Here is a 22,476-nt window from a genome sequence, read left to right as displayed (position 1 = left end):
CTGCGGCATAGCGACCGCCTGGGATGCCGACGGGACGCCCAGTGAACGGTGCCGACCGGTGAGAATGTCGTAGGCGGCCGGATTTTGGTTGCTGCTGTTGGCTTTGCCGGTCGGGCGTTGAGATGGTCTGTTCGAAATTTGGCAAGGCACGGCATAAGCTAGAAAGCCCAACTTCCCTACTAGTAACTATTCGAGGTGGATTGCAAGATAGCACTGCCAAAAAGTCGCTGGTGGTGCTGCGTGTTGAGTGGCGTCGACGTGGTACTAGCAGTAGTTGTAACTTGTCGGTGGCGGAACCGAGCACCGTTGAACGTTTCGAAGCCCAACGCAGCTGTTTAAGGCCCTGTTTTTTCTCCTCATCGGCCTCTGAGGCAGGCACTTGAGATTAGGATTGACTGCAAGCAGCTCCGGGTTCCACATGTTAGCTCGGCGCGCACTTGTGGCCACTGGTGGATCGTGGATCGTGGATCGGAGTACAGGGCGCGAAGATGGGCGGTAACGGCTGCCTACTGGGTACTTAGTAGTACTCCGTGCCTACTTACAGTAAGCAATAGGTACTCAAGCAGGGAGAGTAAGTACGTAGGTACTCCCAAGCATGTCTCTGGAGCAACAAGCCGGTCCTTTCAGTGAACAGCCTCGCCACGCCGCCTCCTCCCTAGCCTCAACGTCGGCCAGTCAGGTGCAGCCGAATGCCGGCGGTTGTGTGCTTGGCCCAGCACGCACCGTGCCAGACTTCCTTGGGTCAAGATCTTCCGTCGGTCTTGCGTCACTCGCGTCTCCCAGCTCAAATGTTCCCGCCCGTCATTCTGCTCCTCCAACATACAACGAGCTTGTCATAGGTTGAATAGAAGTACGTTTCGCAGCTCTCGTCCCTCGCCTTTTTTTGGAGTTTATTTTCCCCCCCTCTCTCCAAGTTTTCGTCGGCCGCCGTCCCGTTTGCCGCCGTGTCTGCTGGTACCCCGTTTCCCCCTTGGGTGTTTTAGCTGCATCAACGTCGGACCATTACGACACCGTCGAGCTCCGACCATTGACCCACCGCCCAACTGGCTTCGACGCTAGCGCAGCGAACTCAGCCTTGGCCACCTTTACCACCTTGACCACCCTGACCTCACTGCTCACTTGGCTTTCTTTGGCTCTTCAGACTGCACACCTCGCCGTCGGCCGCACACAACGCCAGCTTTTTTTTTGCAGTCCCGTCGTCAACCCGTCAACCTCATCTTCACCCACCACAGCTGCATACCTTCTCTGCAAGCCATAGTATCTTCCAACGATCTGAAAACCCAGCATGGCTCCTCCTCCACCTAATTCCAGCCAACCTCTGCAGGAGAGGCTGCTGCAGCTGGCCAAGACACTGCAATGTACGTTTCCAAAACCTGTCCAGACCGTTCCCCGCCGGCCTTGTTGTCAATTCATGTCATGATGGATGGCTGCTGCCAAGATTCAAAGGTTACTGATCTGGCTTGATACAGTCGCTTGGTTCGTTGGGTACGTAAACACCTCGCCTGCGCCTCCGCATCCGTTCTCTTGACCCTCCACCTCGACGCTACAGCCAGCTTCTTATTTGGCCGTCGTGTCACGAGCTGCCCAGCCGCCGCCTCGACGGTGCGACGAAAGCTCGGTCAACTTTGTCAACTTCAGCTAGGTTCCAGAAATAGTAGACTAGGAAGCGATTTGAGGCTGACCCGTCACCTCGTGCAGGCATATGACTCTTATTCTGACCACCATTCGATATGGATTCTCCTGGCTGCGCATGAATTACTATGGCGGCATGGCCAAGTTTTCTTACCGTACTTCTTTCCTTGCTGCCGCTGTCACTTACGGCATCGTCGTTTACAAGGCCCAGCGAGCTCGAGCCAAGACTGGCAACAAGATGCCGGGTGGCATCGTTGGTTTCATGTCCGATGAGAATATCCAATACTTGCGTACGTTTTCCCACTGGAGCCAAATTGTCACTTTGACTGCCCAATGCACACAACACACAATCCCTGGCCGGCATGTTTGTGGTGCAGCTAGAATGCTTGCTAACATGGACGATGATTCAGTCATGGCCTTCGTCTGGCTCTTCTCTCCTCAGTATCCGCTCGCGCTCCTTCCTTACTGCGTCTATTCTATCTTTCACGTGGCAACATACACTCGCGCCAACTTGATTCCCGTCCTCCAGCCGCCTCCCCCTGCAGTCGACGGTGCCTCTCCCAAGCGTGTCAGCAACCCCCTGGCTGATAGGATCGGTGCCTTTGTCAAGGAATACTACGACGCCTCCATGTCCGTTGTCTCTGGACTTGAGATTCTGCTCTGGGTCCGCATCTTGCTATCAGCCATTCTCTTCCAGCGCCGCTCTTGGATCTTGATTGCTCTGTACACTGCTTTCCTCCGAGCCCGCTACTCACAGAGCACCCACGTTCAAAACTCCATGTCGCAACTCGAGGCCAGGATCGACTCTCTTGTCGGTGCCCAGGGTACACCCCCCGCCGCTCGCCAAGCTTGGGACACTGTCAAGAGTGTTGGACGACAATTCCGCGATGCTACTGAGGTCAGCAGGTTCGTGGGCGGTCCCGCCCCTGCCAAGAAGACCTCGTAAGCAACACGCAAGACTGTGGCAAATGACAAACGGGTTTGCGCCAGGCTGTCATGTCACAGTACTCAGGGAGCTCAGGATTCTTCTCTTTGTAATAAGTGACGGCTTAGTCACTCGACTGCAGCCTGGGTGCATTGGGACCAGGAATGGCTTTTGACTCGCTCGAGCTGGTCTGAGGTTGAAAGGTAATCGATGAGTGCAGACTTGTCTGTGTCGGTGATTTGGGATGCGGGAGACGAGGAGATCAGGAGCCGACGAGGGACGCGTCCCGTGTCGAAAAATGGTATGGCAAAAGACACGATACAAACGGCTTGCATCATTGTTACGAAGTATGGGCAAATGTGTAGCAGCGGAGGAAAGGTGATTGGAGTATTCATATTCAAATGGACTCTGGTGTTCAAAGCGGCTGGTGGGTCATTGTTCTGCGTAGGAGGACTTTGTTTCCCAGGCTGTTGTGTCTTGGTTGCTTTTTGTCTATTATGTGTACACAGCTCGTTTGTTTGAATGATTGTGCTCGAAGCCATGTGATGGCGGAGGTCCTTTCGCGTGAGAGTACGGAGAACGTGACATTGTCGGTGGGACTGATGGCAGGGAGTGATGACGTCGATGCAGTTGATGCGACACACTTGGGCCAGCAATCTTTGTCCTGTTGCGGCAAACACTAGCGCGGGTAACCAAAACTTATCGGCCGGCTGTCTGGCTCAATCAGTTTCCTTTGAGCTGGCGCACGCTGCGGTACGAAATTTGGCCTCGACAGTGCAGAGACGCGCATGTGCCCATCGGTTACGCAAAACGGCACGTGCAAGCTCACTTGGAGACCTACTTAAGCAGTTGCCTGGGGAATTTTTCTTTTATTTTTATTTTTTTTTCCCTCTCCTGAGCTGCCCGTTGTCTGCCTGTCTGATTGTCTGATCTTGCTTGTTGGCACGTATTGTGGGACCGGGACCGATCCAGGATTTGCCGTTACGCTCAACAGCAGCCACTGGCGCCATTCGTCGTCATCAAGCCCGCTGCCGCTGCGCTGCCAACCCACCACCCGGCCTCAGCCTCGGCGTCACGGCCCGACGAGACGACACCACAACTTCCAGGCCTTAAATGACTGGCGGCCGTCCCTCGTGGTCGGCGGCATCACTCACAACACCATGGCCTCGATTCTGCGACAGATTGTGGCCGGGCCAAGGGTGAGACATCCCAAGGCACAGCTGGACCTGTGCTATGTCACCGAGTTTATAATAGTCACGTGCGTCGTCTCCCCTCCCCTCCCCTGCCATGCACGTCTCGCCTCGCCTCGCCAACGCCGTCGTGACGTCGACGTGCCCGTGGGCCCTGTTCCGCTAACGCGATGGAAATCATCTAGATCTGGGCCCTCCCAGACGTGGCCGCGCGTGGCGTACCGCAACCCGCTCGACAGGCTCAAGGCCTTCCTGGAGGACGAGCACGGCGACGACTGGGCGATATGGGAGTTCCGCGCCGAGGGCACGGGGTACCCCGACGACGCTGTCTACGGCAGAGTGCGCCATTACCCGTGGCCGGACCACCAGCCCCCGCCGTTTCGGCTGGTGCCCATGATCTTGGCGAGCATGAGGAACTGGCTGCACGGCGGGGACTTGGACGTGCAGCCGTCTTCGTCTTCGTCTTCGGGGCCGTCGCCGTCGCCGTCGCCGTCGCCGGGGCACGACTCCGCCAAGGCTGCCCCTGCCCCGTCCGGGGGGCGGCACGGCAAAAGAGTCGTCGTCGTCCACTGCAAGGCCGGCAAGGGCCGCTCGGGAACCATATCCTGCAGCTACCTCATCTCGGAGGAGGGCTGGACGGCAAAGGACGCCATGGCGCGCTTTACCCAGCGGCGAATGAAGCCGGGCTTTGGGCCGGGCGTGTCGATCCCCTCGCAGCTGCGATGGGTGAGCTACGTGGATCGCTGGACGCGCCACGGCAAGCGGTACGTCGATCGGCCCGTTGAGATTGTGGAAATCCACGTATGGGGCCTGCGGAGCGGCGTCAAGATTGGCGTGAATGGCTTCGTGAGGGACGGCAAGGAGGTCCGCGAGTTTCACGCCTTCAGCGCCAGGGAGAGGGTGGTTGTGGAGCCGGGCGAGCCGCCGAGGAGCGGCTTCGTCGACGTGGTTCGGGATTTGGCAGGATACTCGGTCGGCGCCGCGGACAAGGTGCCCGAGCAGGTGGAACTGGCTGACGAGGCGAATTCCGCGGGTGTCGAGAGGAAAACTGCTGGCGAGACAAGCGGCGACGAGGCCAAGGGGGGCAAGACGAAGGGCAAGCTGGGCCGCAAGGGGGCGCAGCTGATTCAAAAGGTGCAGTTGAACCTTGGGGACGGCATCGAAAAGGCCAAGTCTAAGACCGGTAGCGGCAGCAGCAGCAGCAGCAGCAACCTTGCGTTGGAGGGTGCAGCCGGCGCGTCGTCTTCCGACGACGAGCTGCCGGGTGGTTTGGAGGTGGTGTTTAAGCCAGCGCAGCCGATTCGCGTACCGAATAGCGACGTGAATGTCGCTCTGGAGCAGCGGAGTCGCACTCACAAGAGGTTGAATTGGACTATGGTATCGGCCGTCGCGCACGTGTGGTTCAACGTCTTCTTTGAAGGCCGAGGCCCCGAGCAGCAGGGACAGGCAGATGACAGCGGCGTGTTCACGATAGCGTGGGAGGCAATGGACGGCTTCAAGGGCTCATCGAGGAAGGGATGGAGGGCGCTGGATAAGATGAGCGTCGTGTGGAGGGTGGCTGGCGATGCCGGCGCGGGGGGCGAGGAGATTGTCGAGCCAGGGGAGGGAGAGCCCGTGCCGCAGGTTGCGGCCGCGGACTGGAGGGGAGCACCGGGCGGGGAGGGCGGTAAGAGTGAGAGGGATTTGGGGCTGAGGGTGCAGACGCAGGCGAGCGCTGATGTGAGTTGTGCGAGCAGTCTGAGGAGCGTGGAGCGGTCGAATGATGGCCATGGTCTCGGCGACGGCGACGGCGACGGCGGCGGGAGCGGGAGCTGTGATACAGACGACTTGGAGGGCTTGAGATCTGCGGGGCCCGGGGGTGAGGATTTGGTGCCAGACGAGGAACCCGGGAAGAAGTAGGAGAAGGTGGCATATCAGACGCTTTTCGGTTCTGTGATGTTATTTTTGTCGCTGCTGGCGAAGCGGTAGGATGCGTTGCGGTTTGTAGTTATACAGGCTCGCGGTCGGCCAATATATATACACGCAGGGAAACAGTGTCCTTGACAGCAATGTTTTCCACCCGTCTTGTTGGATCCGGCATTTGCACGAGACATTAATACTGTGTCCATTGGTGATAATCCATTAGTGATATCGCCCCCGTCCCCTGTGATACCGGTCTCCGCGATAGCCGCCATACGGTCCGCCGCGCCGATGATCGCCCCTATCTCTGTAGCCGCCGCTGTATCCTCCCCTTGCCCGCAAGCCCTCGTCTCTGTCCGGCGGTGGTACAGGTTCCTCGACTTCAACTTCATACTCTTCGTACTCATCCTTGAAGAAGTGGCTCACCGTCTCCTGCTCATTCTTCGCCGCCTCTGGGTCAAACACGAACCGCATGGTGCCGTCCTGACCGCGTGCCGTCCGCCGGATAGATGCATCCACGGGCCAGTGGTTTGAAGCATTCGCAGGGTCTGTAGCCGATGCCGTCGTGGTCGAGAGTGGGTGCGCCTGTTCAACCTCGCATCTGTGGCAATGGTACAAGTGCCTCGGCTTGGCGGTGCTGTCCAAGTCGGTGTTGAGACGGATTTTGATATTGATGAACTTGCTGAGGTCGACCTGGGCGCCAATCTTGGTCGACTTGTGATGCTGCACATACAGATCGAGCAGGTCGAGCATTGTCTCCATGACGGCATCTCGGTGATACTGCCGCCTGCTGGCCGCGAACTCCTGAACCCGGTCAAGATGCTCGTCGCGCATGCGCGCCGTCAGCTCGACGACGGCCATGACCATGGAGAAGGTAGTCCGCTTGATGGGCACGAAGGTCTTGTACATGTCGATGCACATGGCGTATGCGGTGGCGAAAAAGTCGCGCGAGTTGGCGGATGACTTGCCCAGCACTCGCCGAACCACCTTGACGAGGAGCTTCTGGGGGTATCGTGTGCGGAAGTCGAAGCCTATCGTCTCGAGGATGAGCCGCTCCAGCCCGATGATGGTTTTCCCCGGTGAATCGAACATCTATGTCCCTTTATTAGTTTCCCTTTGTCCCCTGGGCGTTTCTGGGAAATCTGCGAGTAGAAACACAGGCATGCACACGCATACCTTGTCGTCGGGGGCGAGCGTCTTTTCGGGGTTCTTCAGATTATGCGAAGCAGCCAGTATGTCCTTGGATTTTTTTATGGTATCCTCTACTTTGCATGCAACAAATAATGAAGCCAGGGCCGCGTCTGAGTAGCTGTACTCGAGAGCACGAAAGTTTAATCGAAACTTGTGGTAGTAGGTGCATGCCGTATCAAAGGTTCGAACAGGGCTAAGGGGCACAACCGGTCAGTTCAAGCACATCAACAGACAAAAAGAGGCGGAACGCACAGCTGCAGACTTTCCCTCACGCTTTCAATCAGCTGGACGCCCTGAAGGCGGTAATTGTCCTCTCGTGCAGGATCGCAGTCATTGTCCTTAAGCATGCGGCGAATCTTGATTTCGGAGCTGTATTGGTTCGAGCTGGAGATGAAGCCGGGGTGAGGACCGATCCTCGCGGGATGAGAGTCGCCGTTTGTCGTTGCCTGTACAGGGTCGGCGCTTGGGCGTGCCATTATCGCTTTCTCCTTCTTTTGTCGCGCTGGTGATGTATTTCATCGTAAAAGGTTGGAGCGTAGATTGGGTCCGAGCCAAGGTTGGTGTCGTAACTCAAGGCGGCTTCGTCACGCGTGGGGGTTCTCTGCCTACCCTACAGCAGCAAACAGCACCGTTTAATGCCGGTTGTTCAACTTCCATGCAGAGTGGTACTCCGTAGGCAAAATGAAAATACAAAAGGTATCCATCCGTTTATCCACTATTCGTGATAAGACATTGAGTGACAAGGAAAAATAGTCGAGGTATCAGCAGGCTAAGGGAAAAAGCTAGATAATCAGGCCTGATGCCTGAAGGGCCCGAGTCGCTCGCTAACTCGCTAATGATTATTAATTGTTATAATAGCAGCCAAAAACGGTCGCGCCTGCCCCAAACTTCTCATCATCCCGACCCATCGAACTGTCGACATTCCTTCTCTCGTAATTATCACAACCACGGAAAAAGTCCTTGATTGATCGGACGGCCCTGTCCGAAAGGTTCCTTTTCAGACTCTGCATCGACTTCTCGGCAAACCACTCGACCGAGTCGAATGTGTCTTGTTCCTCATCATCCATCATTCCCTCCTCCCGCCGGTGCGTCGCAAACCTCAATGGTGTAGACGACGGCTTCACTTTACGCACAAAGCTCCTTCGACGAGAGTGATACCTCTCAGAGCGAGCACTCCAAAAGTCCATTGACATCTGCCCAAGCTCCGCCGTGCGAGCGAGTGCCAAGCCCGCGGGAGAAGTATCCACGTTGCGCTTCCATGCGCCGGTCTTTGCCCATGGTGTCGGGCCAAGTTTGTCGCCGCGAGCAAAGAGGTTCTCGACATGAGCTTGCACAGCGGCATTGAGTGACTCGGGGGCCACGTCTAGTACGTAGTCGACGATGCCTATGCCTCGGGCGTCATCTGCGCTTAGTGGCGTCATGGTCCGCAGAGCCATCTCGGCCCCTTTGGTGCCACAGCGTCCGCGATAACTGACGCTGTGGAACTCGGACCCGGACAGTCCCAGAGACCTGTATGCTGGATTCAACACAACATGCTGGCCTGCTAATACTACGTCGCACGCGGCCGCCAGCGCGACACCGCCAGCGGCGCAGTTGCCCCTGATGGCCGCTATTGTGGTGATGCCGCAGGCTGGCAGATCCAAGAGGAGCTTCTCAACAACATCATCGATGGCGTTGATGTTGTACCACGATTCCAGGGCAGGGTCAGCAGCCGAATCGATAACATTGAGATGGATACCGTTGCTGAAATACGAGCCACCACCCATGAGCACAACGGCGGCCAGGGGCAGGCCCTTGTCTCGGCCATTGGCCGTGGATGAGATGTACTCGAGGCACCGGACCATGCGTCTACACTGCTCTGTGCTCATTGCGCCGTTATAGAAGTCAAAATATAAGTAGGCGAATCTCTGCTGCCCATCGGTTACGAAATCTACCCAAATCTCCCGGAAGGTGTCGTGGTACGACTTTGCCCACTCTTCCGACTGTGTCTGGAGAAGCAGAGGATGGAACCAGGAAGAAGGGCTACCGGTAGAAATACCAAGCTTCTCGAGACCCGGTGCGGCAGGGACCTTTGGCCACAACGTGACGTCGGTCTTGGCCTTGACTTGTCTCACGTGTGTGATCCAGATGCCTTTGTTGTCACAAGTCGCCACGCAGACCGCTTCGTTCCGGACGGCGATGATACTTCCCGGCACAATATGGCCCTGCTTGGAGGAGAGCAGTGTTGGGTTCTCAATGATGCCGCCGTACAGATATAGCTTGGGCCCAAACAAGTTACTAAGACAGCCGGGTTGAGAGTCGGCACTGCGGATCCTTCGAGATATCGCCGAGGCAGTGTGCTTTCTGATGTCGAAGTGCCTCTCTGATGCCTTGAGGAGCGGCCTGTAATGTGTGTTGCCGCCAAGAAACGGCTCCGATGTGGTGACCGACAGTTCCGCAAACGCCCTGTCTGCAGACAGACCGGGCGAGATGTTTGCCGTCACCGCCGAGCCGATGCTATCAAGCCTGGGGGTTAGAGGAGGTGACAAGGGCGCCCCACAAGGCTTAGATGCCAAAGACGCAGCGGCTTCAATTCTTTGAATGGCAGCGAGGATTGCTGCAACAGCGGCATGTGTCACCGGACCCCTATACAGACTCGACTTGCTCACTCTGGTGTCATTGATGTTGACGGGGAACTGATCAAAAGCCCACACGGGGCCTTTATCAAACTCGGCAATGGCCTGCAGAACGGTAACGGCCCAGTGGCTTCTTCCTACCGGATTGAAGCGGTTGTCGCGCAGTAGTCGCTGACTGTCTGCCTCGGTGCCGTCGTCACCCATCAGCATCCAGTCGAGGGCACTGGGGCCGGCATCTCCTGGCGGCCCAGGGTGGACAATGAGGGTCAGATACGTCTCGTAGACCTGCTGCGGTACCGCAGACGTCAGGAAGGGACATATGATGAGATGTGGCTTGGCCAAATCTGCGGCCTCAATCATTTTCTCCGCGCACAAGGCATATTCAATGGAGATGGAATGGTTCCGAGACAGAACGAGGAAGAGCCGCTGTGAGAGGGAGTTGTGGGCCGTGCAGAAGAAGAGGATCTTCATGCTGGCAAGCCGGCTAGGGGATGTTACTGTGTCCGCCGAATGCTTGGCTGGGGTTTGGCCTGCTTCCTTTTTTCTTTCCTTCTTTCCCGACTCTTCTCAACTATAGTACGGTGTAGTTTGGCCATACATGCAGCCTCAGGTGTGAGGATCGATGGATCTCTCGTCCGGGTCTTGGAAGGCGGCGTATTAATGATCTTTGGCCTGCGGTTGGTTGTGGGATATGATTGGCGATGGTGTTGTGATACTCGAGCGAAACGGTGGCACAAGGTTAAAACAAGGAAATGTACCCGGGTTGGCTCGTACGAAATAGTAGAAAGGAAAACAAAGCTGGAGACACAGTCGCAACTCAAATACGTGGGAATCGATCACTCGCAGGTCAATGACATTAACCGAGACGTCACACAGTTGACAAGGGGCCAAATTCATAACTACTATACATGAAGTACGACCACAACACGGAGCGGTCGACGTGGCTGATGTCCGTAAGGGCCAGGTGCAAGTGACCGGCACAAGGTGTCCAATCGGCATCCAAGGTGCCATGAGCAGGTTGAGCAAAAAAGAAAAGAAATTGAGGCAACGCCGTTGGCTCGTGATGGGTGTCTTGGCTTGCTTTTTCTTTCCCTTTGCGGAATGGTTTAGCCAATCTGGCAAGTTGTAGCCGTTCTTGACGCAGACACAAACGCTCATTCTGTACTCCGTATACTACTCCATTATCATTAGGTAGACATGTTGCTCACAGCCGCAAGCTCTTGCGTATCATGAGATGACGATGCCGAAGTTTGGTGGAGGCGTCGTCCCACGATGACTCCAAGAACGAACTGGCGGGCGACAGGAACGGCATGGGCCGGGGGAGAGGCAACAAGGAGAGAAGAGAGAAAAAGAAGAGGAAAACAACAAACGATTTTTCACATGTTCAGTCTGCCCGTGCGTGTCTGCGAGCTTGACGGCTGCAGAGGCCTATTTGGGATGACTTTGGAAACGAGTTCTGTGTGGCGGCGGACGCCCAGGCTCTTGTCCGCACGAGAGGTGGATGGATGGCTGAGGGAGGTCCCGTTCTCCGCATGTGGGAGAACCACATTCGGACCTGAAATTGCTCGATTGGGCCGGACGTGACCGAAATAGAAAGGCAGGGAGGAGGATCGAGACAGCTGGACATTGGATACGGGGCAGAGATGAAGACGGGCGCGTTGTTTCGACGGGCTGAAAAGGCCCCTGAAGTGGAAAGGCGAAAGTAGGAGACAAAAATAGGGTGCTGCCTGAGATGATGCTTGCTCATGAGTGGTGGACATGGGTCATCGTCGTGAATCGTGGTGGATCGCAAAAACGCGGCCGTTGTGGCTTTGAGGGCGAGGCGCCGAGCGCAGAGGGTCGTGAAGCCACCGCCTTGGGAGGACGTGCGAATGGTCATGTCACGAGGCGAACGACACCAACTTGAGGCGGTTCTTGGTCTTTTTTTTTTTCTTTTCCTTTCCTCGCTGGTTGGGCTGCTTCTGTCGCGGTGAAAACTTTCTTTTTCAACCTCCATCGTACCATGGCCACTGCCCACGGCGATTCTAGACTGCTCCCTGTTCTCTCGGACTCTGGGCAGGGAGCGGTATACATGTACATAATCGGACTACGCTCAATAGTTTCTGGAGCCTCACGCACTAGCACGTCTTTGTTTTTTTTTCTTTTTTTTTTTCCGGCCAAAAGACCAGACAGACTTGCACGGGTCCTTGTGATGCTTTTCCTATAGCGAAGAAGGCGGACCGTCGTCCGTTGGCCTTCTCTTTTTGTGCTTTCGTTTGTTCTCACCGATTGCCAGTGCTGGTCAGGCCTAGACTTGGACTATTGGATTTGGTAATGATGGGGGAACCTCCGTCGCCCGTTTGACGAGAGACTCTTGGTCCATGAGGCCGGATGAAGCATACTTCCCGCGATACGACGCCCAGGTTGGCGGAGTGAGCGGAGGGGAGAGACGCGACGGCCAGAGTTGGGAACGTTGAGCATGTCCGCACATCTGGCCTTGGTGTTGTCGACTGCTAGAGATGGTGTCTACTGGTCTGTTTCGCGGCAGTGGTCTGCGAGATGCGACAGAGACGCCCGCACGCATACGTAGCCAGTCAAGAGTCGAGACCAAGGACACTCGGTAAATTATATTAACTAGTACATGTCATTGCAGCCAAACAAGGAGCCGGGGTCGGCTGATGATTGGGGTAAACCCCAGGGTCTTATCTACCCTCTTTTGACAGCCAACGTCGACATGAGGTTGCATCGAAGCGGACCGACTCCTCCAGTCGCCCAGCATCATCATTCGTCCCGAGTCCGAAATCTGCGGTAACAAGGCATATCTTACGTACAAGTGACATGACTGGTAAAACTGGGAGGCAAGGTGAAAAAGAAGGAAAAGAAAGGAACCACCATTCCTCTGGTCGTCTGCGTTTGCACGTATGCCATGACCGCGCCGCACTGAAGAGAAAAAGGGAGGAAAAAAGGAAAAAAAAAAAAAGGAAATCCCGCCGGGGGATCATCCCGGCTTCGGCCAACTCTAACTCGATCTGAGCGGCGGCAAAACGAAAGGTCATGCCGCCATCGTCAGCTTGTGATTCTGCTCTATACATACGGAGTAGTCCGTATTTGCCCACGCATAGCTGCCTGGGTAGGTCGCCGCGAATCACATTCCAAAGTGATGGTCAAGAGGTCGAAGCAAATCGTGGCGTCGACACCTGGGCATCTCTTGGTGAAGGCCATAGGGTATGCAACTGCACGGTCCCCTCGTTTGCAAGGTTTCCATTAGCCCAAAGGAGCAAGAATTGCGTCTTGTTGCGTCTTGTAGAGCCGTCTCATTCTCGACGTATGTGTCGCCCGCGATCAAGACTGAAGCCAGGCGTGGTTTGTTGTTTGCTGTTCGTGGTTCGTGGTTCTGCTTTTCCTTGGGCAGAATCCGTGCTAGCTCCGAGGGACCACCTTTATGTATACGTAAGCAAACCAAGCTCGCCAGCTGGCTGGTCACCAGGGGTTTACTTTTTTCCTTTGCCCCGCGGGCATCGATCGCGGTTTGCGAACCGACTCGCGGGGCAACTTTGTTTTTGTCGTAAACATCTCTGCAACGCACTTCCTAGGCGGACAATTTGTTTTCTCTTTGCCTCTTCCACCTTGGGCTATTTGCCAGTCAGGTAGCGGGCGCGAACTCCGCCTCAAGCTACCAACTACGTCCTGTGAGTCCTTGAGCCCCGATTCAGCCGCACCCATTATCCATATGCGTTCTTTTTTCGATAAGCTGGCGTCGACTTATTCTTGCGTGAACAAGGGCCCGTGCCTTGGACTGGCTGCCCAAAGCGGTTTGGCCGAGCTGTGGCTTTTCGCTTTTCAGAGCTTCACAACTTGTATGGCCGCGGTTCCCGGTAGAGTTTGACAGCCACGCCCACACAGGTACTGGTAGTGTACTCCGTACTGGTTGGTTACCAGGGCCTCGGTTATTTTTCCAGGGACGAAGCTGGGAACAGACGAATGACGGGCGGCAAAGACGAGTCAACGACCAGCAAACATCCAGACTCTACGATCCGCCCCCGGCACTGCCGGTGGAGGGCGAACGGGGCGGCCAACGGGGCGGCAGGGATAACCGTTGTTGCGGCAGAGCACCATCTTTATTCTATTGTATGGGACCGTTTATAGGAACATGTCTCTTGTTGGCTGCTTTGTTTCGTGGGACCGTCAGCCTCCATCAAGTCCATCCCATCACCTTTGGTCAAAGTGCCACGTACCTCCCGGTGTGGACTGCCGACCCGAAGTCCTCATCGGCCTCAAGAAGGAAAGGAAGAACCACCAGTTTCCTGATACGCACTCTGGGCACATGTCTGTGTCCGTCACCTCGTCTTTCACCCGGACCCAATTCGCGCGACCTGAGCGCTGTTCTACCGCCACGCGGATGATGCACAAAGTTTGGACCCCACGTATCATCTACGCGGTTCTTCCGTTCGGTCACGTATCGTAACAATGCTGGAAACAAAGTAAGTACGATGGGCACAATGGCTCATCCACCCGCACGGGACCGACTGGCGCTAGTTATGGCATCGTATTATACCGTCTCGCATCGCATCGCACATACACACGGCACAAATTTCGTAGGTCTCTTCTCCATCATGCAAAGGGCGATGTTGCACGGTCCCGGTCCCGTGGTTGAGCCTTTGTGCTCCCTGGCTTAACCGATGCTATGTAATAGATATATCAGGCACACTCCCCCGATGTCCACCCCGCTCCTCATATAAGTTGTGATGGTAGCTCTGTTCCTCGCGAGACCAGTCAGTTGGTTCCCGATTGCGTCTAAATTTTAGTTTAGGACATGCATCCGGGTCGATTACCACGTCTGTCTCTGTCTTGTGCTGTCAATCTTTCTACGTCGCTGGCAGGCAGTGTGTGAGACAAAGATGGCTACCCATTCGACGCAACAGTTGCTGGAGGACTATACGGGCAAGATGGTGCCGTATTCCTTCAACGCGGGATTTGTGAGCTTGAGTTTTGCCATTAGCTTGGTTGGCACGAGCACAACTCTCGAGTTGATTAGGAAGAGAACGCATCACAGAGGAATACATAACCTGTACGTGGTGACAAGACCTGCTGCCTCCTTAGTCACGGAGAGTGACGCGACGTTGCTGACATTCGTGGACCAGATTGTTACTCATCGGCGCGGCTATTGGCATGGGCGGTATTGCTATTTGGTCAATGGTACGGTACACCAACACCATTACATGCAAGCTCTTCGTTGCGTCACACGCCGTACCTGATGTTTGTTTGGAGGAGAGAATCGACGGGCTGATCACTGACATACTATGCTCCACTTAGCACTTCATCGGCAACCGAGCCATCTACATGCTTGACGGCGACGAAGCCTTCCAGATCGCCTACTCCACCACCCTAACCGTCATGTCTCTGCTCGTCCCCATCTTCGTGCTCATTCTCGCATTCCTGGGTGTCAGTGGGAGCAGCCGAATTCGATGGTGGCGAATTGCCATGGCCGGGTTGCTCGCTGGAGGCGCCATTTCCGGGATGCACTATCTGGCGGACGCTTCCATCAGCAACTACGATGCCTCTTACAAACTGTCTTATCTGATTGGCTCGATTATCATCTCGGTCCTTGCCAGTACGACTGCTCTCGCGCTCTTCTTCGTCTTTGAAAATACATGGAACAATGCCTGGTGGAAACGGCTGGGTTGTGCCGTGGTCCTCGCGGGAGCCGTGTCTGGCATGCATTGGTGTGCGGCTGTCGGCACGCGATATACAATGACCCGACGCACCAAGACCAAGGAGGTATCCCGTCAGGATGCCATGGTCATCGTTATTTGCCTGGTAAGCTTGCCCTGCCCGTCTGGGAGCTGTGGGCGTCAAGAGCTGTCCTGCTGACTTGCGAGGGGGGATAAGTCTATCGCTGCTGGCGTAGTCATGACTGGTATGGCCGTCTACTCTGGCTGGGTGAGACGAGAATACGCCAGCAAGTCTCAGCAAGTCGTCTTGGCGGCCGGCGTCTTTGACGACAAGGGCCGCATCATGCTTAATCAGGACGGTTACTTGCCAAGTGAAGTCGTCACAGACACATACTTGCCCAAGGTTGGTTGGCCTCGTCCCGTCATCGCTTCTCGTATCCCTCGGTACTGGCTAACAACAGCGGCAGTCCAATGATGACGTCTTCAACACAAGCCACCCTCTCTTCCACTGGATGTTCCGCGCCTCTCGAAACTGGGATACCATTGCCAAAGTCATGGACAAGATGGCCAGCCACGTCGCTTTCCTCGCCCAGGAGCGCAACATTGGTAGGGCAGGCGTCAGACTCATCGGCGACGACGGCGTCCTCGTAGAAGACTACGACATCATTCTGAGAGAGCTCTTTTGCGTGACTGCAGACGCCCTCGCCACAAAGACCAAGGAGACTCTCACGGGAGTCGGAACCCTGTGGGACGAAATCTTTGTTACTGGTGACTCATCCAAGGCTCCAGGCACCTGGCAAAAGACGCGCAAAGACGAGCTCAACGTGGCAGAAAAGGGGTTCCAGCACAATGACCAAGAATACGGCCGTGGTTGCCTCATGTTCCTTGTTCGCCAGGTCGAAAGCAAGCGAGAGGTCGATAAGCTCCAAGCGGCCGGGTACCGATTTGCCGAAGTCCACCAGGTTGCCGGCGCGATTCGATCCAGCATGCAAATCAAGACGCCCGACCTGGAGGCTCGGCTGCAAAACATGGCCAGCCAGAAGGACAAGTCCAGCATGCTCACTCCCGGCGTCCATGTGGGCATGTTCTCCGTGCGCGCGCGCCTTCACAAGGGCGGCTTCGACGTGCTCGCTCAAAAGACGGCCAGGAACCTGCTGCCGTCCGTTCCCCTGAGTATCAAGCAGCTTGAGCCCTTGCAAGTCGGGTTCCTGGACACCATCCGCGGCATGGCGCTTTCAACGGTTCTGCTCAAGCTGAGGAACCACAAGGCCAACTCGCCGCAGGAGGCAGCTTTTGTTGCCGCCCTCGGAGACGGCATCTCGGCGCTGCAAGACTTGCTCGGCGACGAGGCCTTTGACGAGGCGACCTTGTTGCCCAAGGAAGTCCAGCTGCCCTGCGCCGGTGCCGTCGAAGGCAAATCTCTCTCAACATGCACCCTTATCGCCTTCCAGCTCGTGCTGCCGATTCACGCAGGCGTCGCCTTGGCTTCGTGCGAGTTCACGTCCCTCAGCTTCTTCAAGATGCGCCAGCTCACATACGAGGGCTCTTCCCACCACGTCGAGTTTTCGCACATGGTCCACCGTGACATGTCGTCAACGGTGCACGACATGTCCGCCGGCCAGTCCAGCTCGGCACCAACGCTCGGCAGCAGGCTCCTCTCCCGGGCCATGGGCAGGTTCCCACGTCACGCACTTGGCCGGCGGCAAAACGCGTCCGCCATCTCGCTGGCGCCTACCAAGAGCCAAGAAGAGCTGTCCAAGGCGACGTCGCAGCCCAGCTCGCTGTACAACGGCGACGACGGAAGCTTCGACGAGTCCCTGAAGCCCCCTGCGCCGGGCCTCTCCCCTGCTGCCAAGGAGGCTCCCAAGCACAAAAGCCAAGATAAGCAGTCCCACGCCTTTGGCGGCATCATGGTATCACAAGAGATATCGATCAAGGTCCACGAGGTACGTCACGACCCCATCCGCCCGCCACAGACGTGTCTATAAGCAGCTGCATTCTAACTCAACACCCAACAATGCAGACAAAAGAAGGGAGCAGCCCCGACACACAGGTTCTCCAACAACAGGGCTCCGAGCCGAAACATGGACGCTCCCAGGCCGACACGCAGAGAAAGTTGGGCAACTACTACACTGCCACCGCTACGGGCGAGACCAAGATGCCGGGCCACGCCAAGGCCCTGGAGTCCGCGTTTGTCGACGAACTGCTCGCTCTAAGCATGCAAGCAGACAAGCGGACGGCCGTGTAAATATCCCGCCCCGTGTGCTGTTTGCGACTTGTCACGCATTTCTTTTGCATTCCATGCACACTTGTATCATGTAACTAGGTCTCTCCTTTTTTTTTGTTGTCGCAACTCGTTGCAACTAGTTTCTCGGCATCATGGGCAGGTAAAACAGGATTACATTATACCACTCCAGTAGAGAGTCTCTGCCTCACGAAACGGACCGCGGACATGTCGCACGCGATTGAATATTGCTCGTCCTCTTCACCTACTGTTTGTTGGTAGGGCATCAGGGTGGCGCGGCAGTCGAACGCGTGCGATGATGAGAGCATCGTCCTCAGCGACCAGCTCAAAGCAGATCCACCGACGTGTCGAGTCTGTTGGATCCGCAATGCCGTGACGTTCGTTGATCTGGAGCATTGATGAGGCGGAGAAACTGGCACTGTGCGCTCTCTTGAAAATCATGTACATGCAAGTCCCTAGAGGGCCTAGGCAGACCAAGGCGGTAACTTAGAATAAGGCTACCTATTTACGGTTCGATAAATTTGGCACGCAACACCTCGGGCCCCACTCTTTTTCTTACACTGGTTGGTTCCGCCTGCGTCGAGGCAGGCCATTTCCCCAAGGCTTCAGCGTCCTCGGCAGCTGAAGCGCCGCTGAGGCCAGTGCCACCCTGCCAGAGGCCCCTGTAGGCTGTGATTGCCCGTGATTGCCTGTGCACCCACCGTCCGAACTCTATTTGGCCACGCCAGCTCCTGAATCCTGTCCTCCCTGGCTGGCTCCCTCCGCTCGACCTGTCGATCCGCCACGGAGCGCAAGCCGATGGGGTTCCCATGTCTGCCTCCTCAGCCGCCCTCGCCGTCCCAGATCTCTGCAACACCGTCACTAGGACTCGCGCTTTGCTTCGTCCGTCTTGACTCTTGGGCCTTGCTGGTTGGTCTTGGCTTGCCTCGGCAGGCGACCCGGTGGTCTGGTCTGGAATCACCGACGGATGCATGTATGTACGCACGTGTCTCAGACGAACCTGGTACGGAGCAAGGTTGCAATCTGACTTTCCTTGGCCCTTGCTTGTGCGGGTTTCTTGTGCTCCCAGACTCCCGAGTGGTACAGTGCTACATGGATATTGAAATTGTCAGCTGCGCCGCTATCACGTATCTGCGCCCGCGGCATGGACACACACGGTCTTGTTCGTTGTCGCCTGGTGAATCAAGACATCACCACAGCCTCGTCATGTCGAGAATCCGAATGAACGCCCGTCTGTACCAACGGAACATGTGTTTCATGCCTGGTCAAAAGACAAAGGAAAAGGGAAATTTGTGTTGGGTATAAGTAGTGGCCAGTCCACCAAGTCGGCCGATTCCCGTGCGCATCGCTAAATCCTGCAAAAACGAAAAAACGAAAACCATTTCCCCACGTTCTCGTAAAGGCGTATATATGTATCCCACTGTCCCTTGCTTCAGGAAACGGCAAAAAGAAAAAGAAAAAGAAGAAGAAGAAGAAGAAGAAAAAGAAGAAAAAGAAGAAGAAGAAGAAGAAGAAGAAGAAGAAGAAGAAGAAGAAGAAGAAGAAGAAGAAGAAGAAGAAGAAGAAGAAGAAGAAGAAGAAGAAGAAGAAGAAGAAGAAGAAGAAGAAGAAGAAGAAGAAGAAGAAGAAGAAGAAGAAGAAGAAGAAGAAGAAGAAGAAGAAGAAGAAGAAGAAGAAGAAGAAGAAGAAGAAGAAGAAGAAGAAGAAGAAGAAGAAGAAGAAGAAGAAGAAGAAGAAGAAGAAGAAGAAGAAGAAAAAGAAGAAGAAGAAGAAAAAGAAGAAGAAGAAGAAAAAGAAGAAGAAGAAGAAAAAGAAGAAGAAGAAGAAAAAGAAGAAGAAGAAGAAAAAGAAGAAGAAGAAGAAAAAGAAGAAGAAGAAGAAAAAGAAGAAGAAGAAGAAAAAGAAGAAGAAGAAGAAAAAGAAGAAGAAGAAGAAAAAGAAGAAGAAGAAGAAAAAGAAGAAGAAGAAGAAAAAGAAGAAGAAGAAGAAAAAGAAGAAGAAGAAGAAAAAGAAGAAGAAGAAGAAAAAGAAGAAGAAGAAGAAAAAGAAGAAGAAGAAGAAAAAGAAGAAGAAGAAGAAAAAGAAGAAGAAGAAGAAAAAGAAGAAGAAGAAGAAAAAGAAGAAGAAGAAGAAAAAGAAGAAGAAGAAGAAAAAGAAGAAGAAGAAGAAAAAGAAGAAGAAGAAGAAGAAGAAGAAGAAGAAGAAAAAGAAGAAGAAGAAGAAAAAGAAGAAGAAGAAGAAAAAATACATCAAGGAAAAAGAAATGAAAAGTTTTAAAAAGAATGCCATAAGGGTCTTGCCAGCCCGGCCCTTTGCTTCAAGCCCGTCAGACATTATTCCGTGTCTGTAGCATACTCTGCTTCGCCTTGTTGTCGCATGACGGGACCTGTTCTTCCTTGGGGAAACTTCGACTTTCTTCTTAGCTCTGGCCATTTCCTGTTCGACGTAGTCTCGCCTCCCTCTTCCTCGCTAGCTTCGTCAATGCGGTCATCCACAAGCTTCAGGCGGCGCAGGCCGCCATTGCTCCCAGCTGTAAGCTTCTTGGTTCTGGCCCGGCCCTTGGTCGACGCCGAGTCGCGTTCTGTGTCACTATCTTCCGAGTCGTAATCATACCCCAAGGCTCGAAGACGTTGCTTTCGTGTCATTGATCCATCATGCGTACACGGCTCTGTTTCCACAGGACGCCCCTGCATGTTGGCCAAGATGATACAAATCATGCAATTCTTAGGCTCCCGCGCGCTCACAATACCAGGAAGGTTGTTGCTGATATCCCCAAAGCCCCCGTCGTTGAATAATTTGGTCTCATCGTCGTCGAGTACTTGCCGACGTTTCTCAGTGAAGGAATCGACATCAGAGTAGTCCGACGTTAAGCATTCATACTCCTCCAGTTCCATGATGCCATCATCTAGAATGCCTGTCTTGATATTCTGCGTCCTCTTCAATGGAGGAGTCGGCGCAGTTGACGTATCCGTACCCGCGGGCTCCTCCTCGTCGTCTACTGACGTGAGTTGCGGTGAACCTTGCCACTGGTCCCCTAAGAAGCTTTTGTCTTCTTGAGTGCTCAGTGCGCTCTTGTGGTGCACATCTATTCTCGCAGAGGAATCAATAGACGTAGTAGCAGTATGCCGGCTGTGAGGGCGTCCAGTGTGGCTGCTTGCGTAGTCGGAAAAGTCTGTCGTTGGCGTCGTACTCATAATAGAACCTTGATGCAGCGAAGAATGGCGAAGGGGTACTCCTCGGAGAATATCGTCGAGGGAAGTCCCGCCCTGTGTCAGTTCCATGAGTGCCTTCAGATCCGCCGAGAGTGGCAGCTTGGCTAGGGATTCCTCAACGGCACGTTGGATTGCAGTTTGCCACTCTGCATGGTATTGCGGCGAAGCAGCTGGTGCGGCATCCAAGTGGTACGGCGGATGAGTGCGGCCTGAAAGGAAGTAAGCATTCAGTTACAACAAAATTCGACGTGTAAGGAACCTGCTACTTACGTGGCGACGGAATGTCGTACTCGGAATGTTCCTCGTCCGATTTCTGTCTGCCCCCGGTACTGTCATTCCGGACGTCATCTCTCCGTGGGATGGGTTGTGACATGGAGTCAGAACGGTCGTCCTCTTCGTGCATGGTAGTCATGCTACTATCTGGTCGATATCGAGGGACAGAAGGGGGCGAAAGAGACCTGGCTCGTGATTCGCTGACACTAAGATGCCGGGATTCCCAACGGTCGTTTCGCGTCTTTCCAGCGACCGGTTGTTCGGTCGAGATCCAATTTCTGGTCGACGGTGACCGTCCACGGGAACTGTTTCGTTTGTGAGGCTGCAGGTGGCTGGCTGGGGTTGAGAGAGGTTGGTCTCGACGAGGACTGGCCGCCTGCCCCGTCCCTTTGCATGCCAACTTGGGAGATTTGACTGCCCTCTTGGTGTTTTCAAGCGTTGTAGATGTGCCAACGGCCAATGCACTGACTTCTTGCCTCGGATCCATTGAATACCTGGACAATGACCTAGTTGGTGAATACACCGAACGCTCGATTTGGCTCATACTATCGCCCGCTTCACTACCGGCATATGTAGAAGCATCTGCCTCTAAAATATGGCTCATGCTGGAAAAAGTCGTGACAGACATTCGCCTTTTTTGCTCGTAGAACACTTGTGCAGCAGCACTCCGGACATCAACGCCATTCTCACCCATGTTACGTTCCGCAACGTCTTCGCCGTAGTCTCTCGCCCCAGCTGCTTGTACACGAGCGCGGAAGTCGTACGGCCTGAGTCCACCTTGCGCGTCGAGAAGATCGACATATCCAGGCGTCCGCGTAGATGAATATGACCTGGAAGCAGTAATGGGCGGGTTGGCAAGTGCTGATGATGCCGAGTCCGACTCGGCAATCAGACACACCCTACTCCGACTTGAAGACGGTCTTGCCAAGCCTGGCCGTCCCTCCGATTTGGCTGTGCTTGGTCGGTCGCTGCGGGCTCCCAAGGAATATGGCTTCGTCGAGCCGGCCCATTTCTGCCTCCTCTTGGTACCGACTGAAGCCCTTTGCATGTCTTGGAGAGATGATTGTCGTACTGGGCTGTGCACTGCAACACCTGCCAGAAACTTGTGAGCACTGCCTGAGCTGTGGGAGCATTCGAACGAGCTTACTTGGCACTGATGCTGTGGCCAATGGATTGCCGTTTTGGAGCCTGAAGGAGCCGTCTGATTTCCCATCATCCTTCGGTCTCCGGTTCAGAAAGTTTAGGAACCCCATGGCGAGACGTCGCTATTTATGCCATAGAGTGGGGAGACGCGCGCGACCGAACGGCTTGGTCTGAAGATCAAGTGGTTTCGTCAACGAACAGCTGATAATATCACAAGGACTCTTTGTTCTTTCGTCAGCTTCGCGCCACAGCAGGAACGCGGCGAGCCTTGTCACGTAAGCAGTCGTGAGGACAGGCGTTGGTAGTAGCGAAACGTCGGCGGGAAAGCACGCACTTCACATCATGATGGGGCCATGGCAGAGAAATACTCGATACAAAGGCGAACCCTGCGCCGCCTGTGCTGGTCATACGAATTCGACCAAAACAAATGGCGGCAACGTACATCAGAGCGCACACGAGTGGGTAGGCGTTGCCGAAAGGTACGACCCCCCCCCCCCAGG

The 22,476-nt window shown here is 54.9% G+C and overlaps 7 protein-coding genes across 7 annotated transcripts; 4 read left to right on the top strand and 3 right to left on the bottom strand.

Moving 5' to 3' along the window:
- Positions 1-1,285: 1,285 nt before the first annotated feature.
- Positions 1,286-2,578, top strand: MAM_03561 (putative protein family UPF0121; the record flags this gene model as incomplete). The annotated part of the gene is made up of 4 exons (XM_040822360.1): positions 1,286-1,358; positions 1,470-1,485; positions 1,699-1,922; positions 2,043-2,578. The coding sequence occupies 4 exons, from the start codon at positions 1,286-1,288 to the stop codon at positions 2,576-2,578; spliced, it is 849 nt and encodes a 282-aa protein (XP_040679503.1).
- A 1,139-nt stretch (positions 2,579-3,717) lies between these two features.
- MAM_03560 (phosphoinositide 3-phosphate phosphatase) lies at positions 3,718-5,646 on the top strand (the record flags this gene model as incomplete). Its single annotated transcript, XM_040822359.1, has 1 exon — positions 3,718-5,646. One exon carries the CDS (start codon positions 3,718-3,720, stop codon positions 5,644-5,646), a length of 1,929 nt encoding a protein of 642 aa, XP_040679502.1.
- A 222-nt stretch (positions 5,647-5,868) lies between these two features.
- On the bottom strand, positions 5,869-7,313 carry MAM_03559 (C-type cyclin; the record flags this gene model as incomplete). The annotated part of the gene is made up of 3 exons (XM_040822358.1): positions 5,869-6,738; positions 6,823-7,030; positions 7,090-7,313. 3 exons carry the CDS (start codon positions 7,311-7,313, stop codon positions 5,869-5,871), a joined length of 1,302 nt encoding a protein of 433 aa, XP_040679501.1.
- Positions 7,314-7,679: 366 nt separating this feature from the next.
- MAM_03558 (C-type cyclin) lies at positions 7,680-9,923 on the bottom strand (the record flags this gene model as incomplete). Its single annotated transcript, XM_040822357.1, has 1 exon — positions 7,680-9,923. One exon carries the CDS (start codon positions 9,921-9,923, stop codon positions 7,680-7,682), a length of 2,244 nt encoding a protein of 747 aa, XP_040679500.1.
- A 4,406-nt stretch (positions 9,924-14,329) lies between these two features.
- MAM_03557 (uncharacterized protein) lies at positions 14,330-17,351 on the top strand (the record flags this gene model as incomplete). The annotated part of the gene is made up of 6 exons (XM_040822356.1): positions 14,330-14,499; positions 14,573-14,678; positions 14,745-15,248; positions 15,321-15,506; positions 15,565-17,049; positions 17,127-17,351. 6 exons carry the CDS (start codon positions 14,330-14,332, stop codon positions 17,349-17,351), a joined length of 2,676 nt encoding a protein of 891 aa, XP_040679499.1.
- Positions 17,352-18,157: 806 nt separating this feature from the next.
- MAM_03556 (Histone H5) lies at positions 18,158-19,698 on the top strand (the record flags this gene model as incomplete). The annotated part of the gene is made up of 2 exons (XM_040822355.1): positions 18,158-18,230; positions 18,785-19,698. 2 exons carry the CDS (start codon positions 18,158-18,160, stop codon positions 19,696-19,698), a joined length of 987 nt encoding a protein of 328 aa, XP_040679498.1.
- A 150-nt stretch (positions 19,699-19,848) lies between these two features.
- MAM_03555 (uncharacterized protein) lies at positions 19,849-22,086 on the bottom strand (the record flags this gene model as incomplete). Its single annotated transcript, XM_040822354.1, has 4 exons — positions 19,849-19,937; positions 20,011-20,769; positions 20,831-21,925; positions 21,981-22,086. 4 exons carry the CDS (start codon positions 22,084-22,086, stop codon positions 19,849-19,851), a joined length of 2,049 nt encoding a protein of 682 aa, XP_040679497.1.
- Between the last annotated feature and the right edge of the window lie 390 nt (positions 22,087-22,476).

This window comes from Metarhizium album (genome assembly GCF_000804445.1).
Source record: "Metarhizium album ARSEF 1941 chromosome Unknown scaffold_7, whole genome shotgun sequence".
NCBI classification, from domain to species: domain Eukaryota; kingdom Fungi; phylum Ascomycota; class Sordariomycetes; order Hypocreales; family Clavicipitaceae; genus Metarhizium; species Metarhizium album.
Note: the sequence above shows the minus strand (reverse complement) of the source record. Positions and strands in the feature narration are given on the sequence as shown.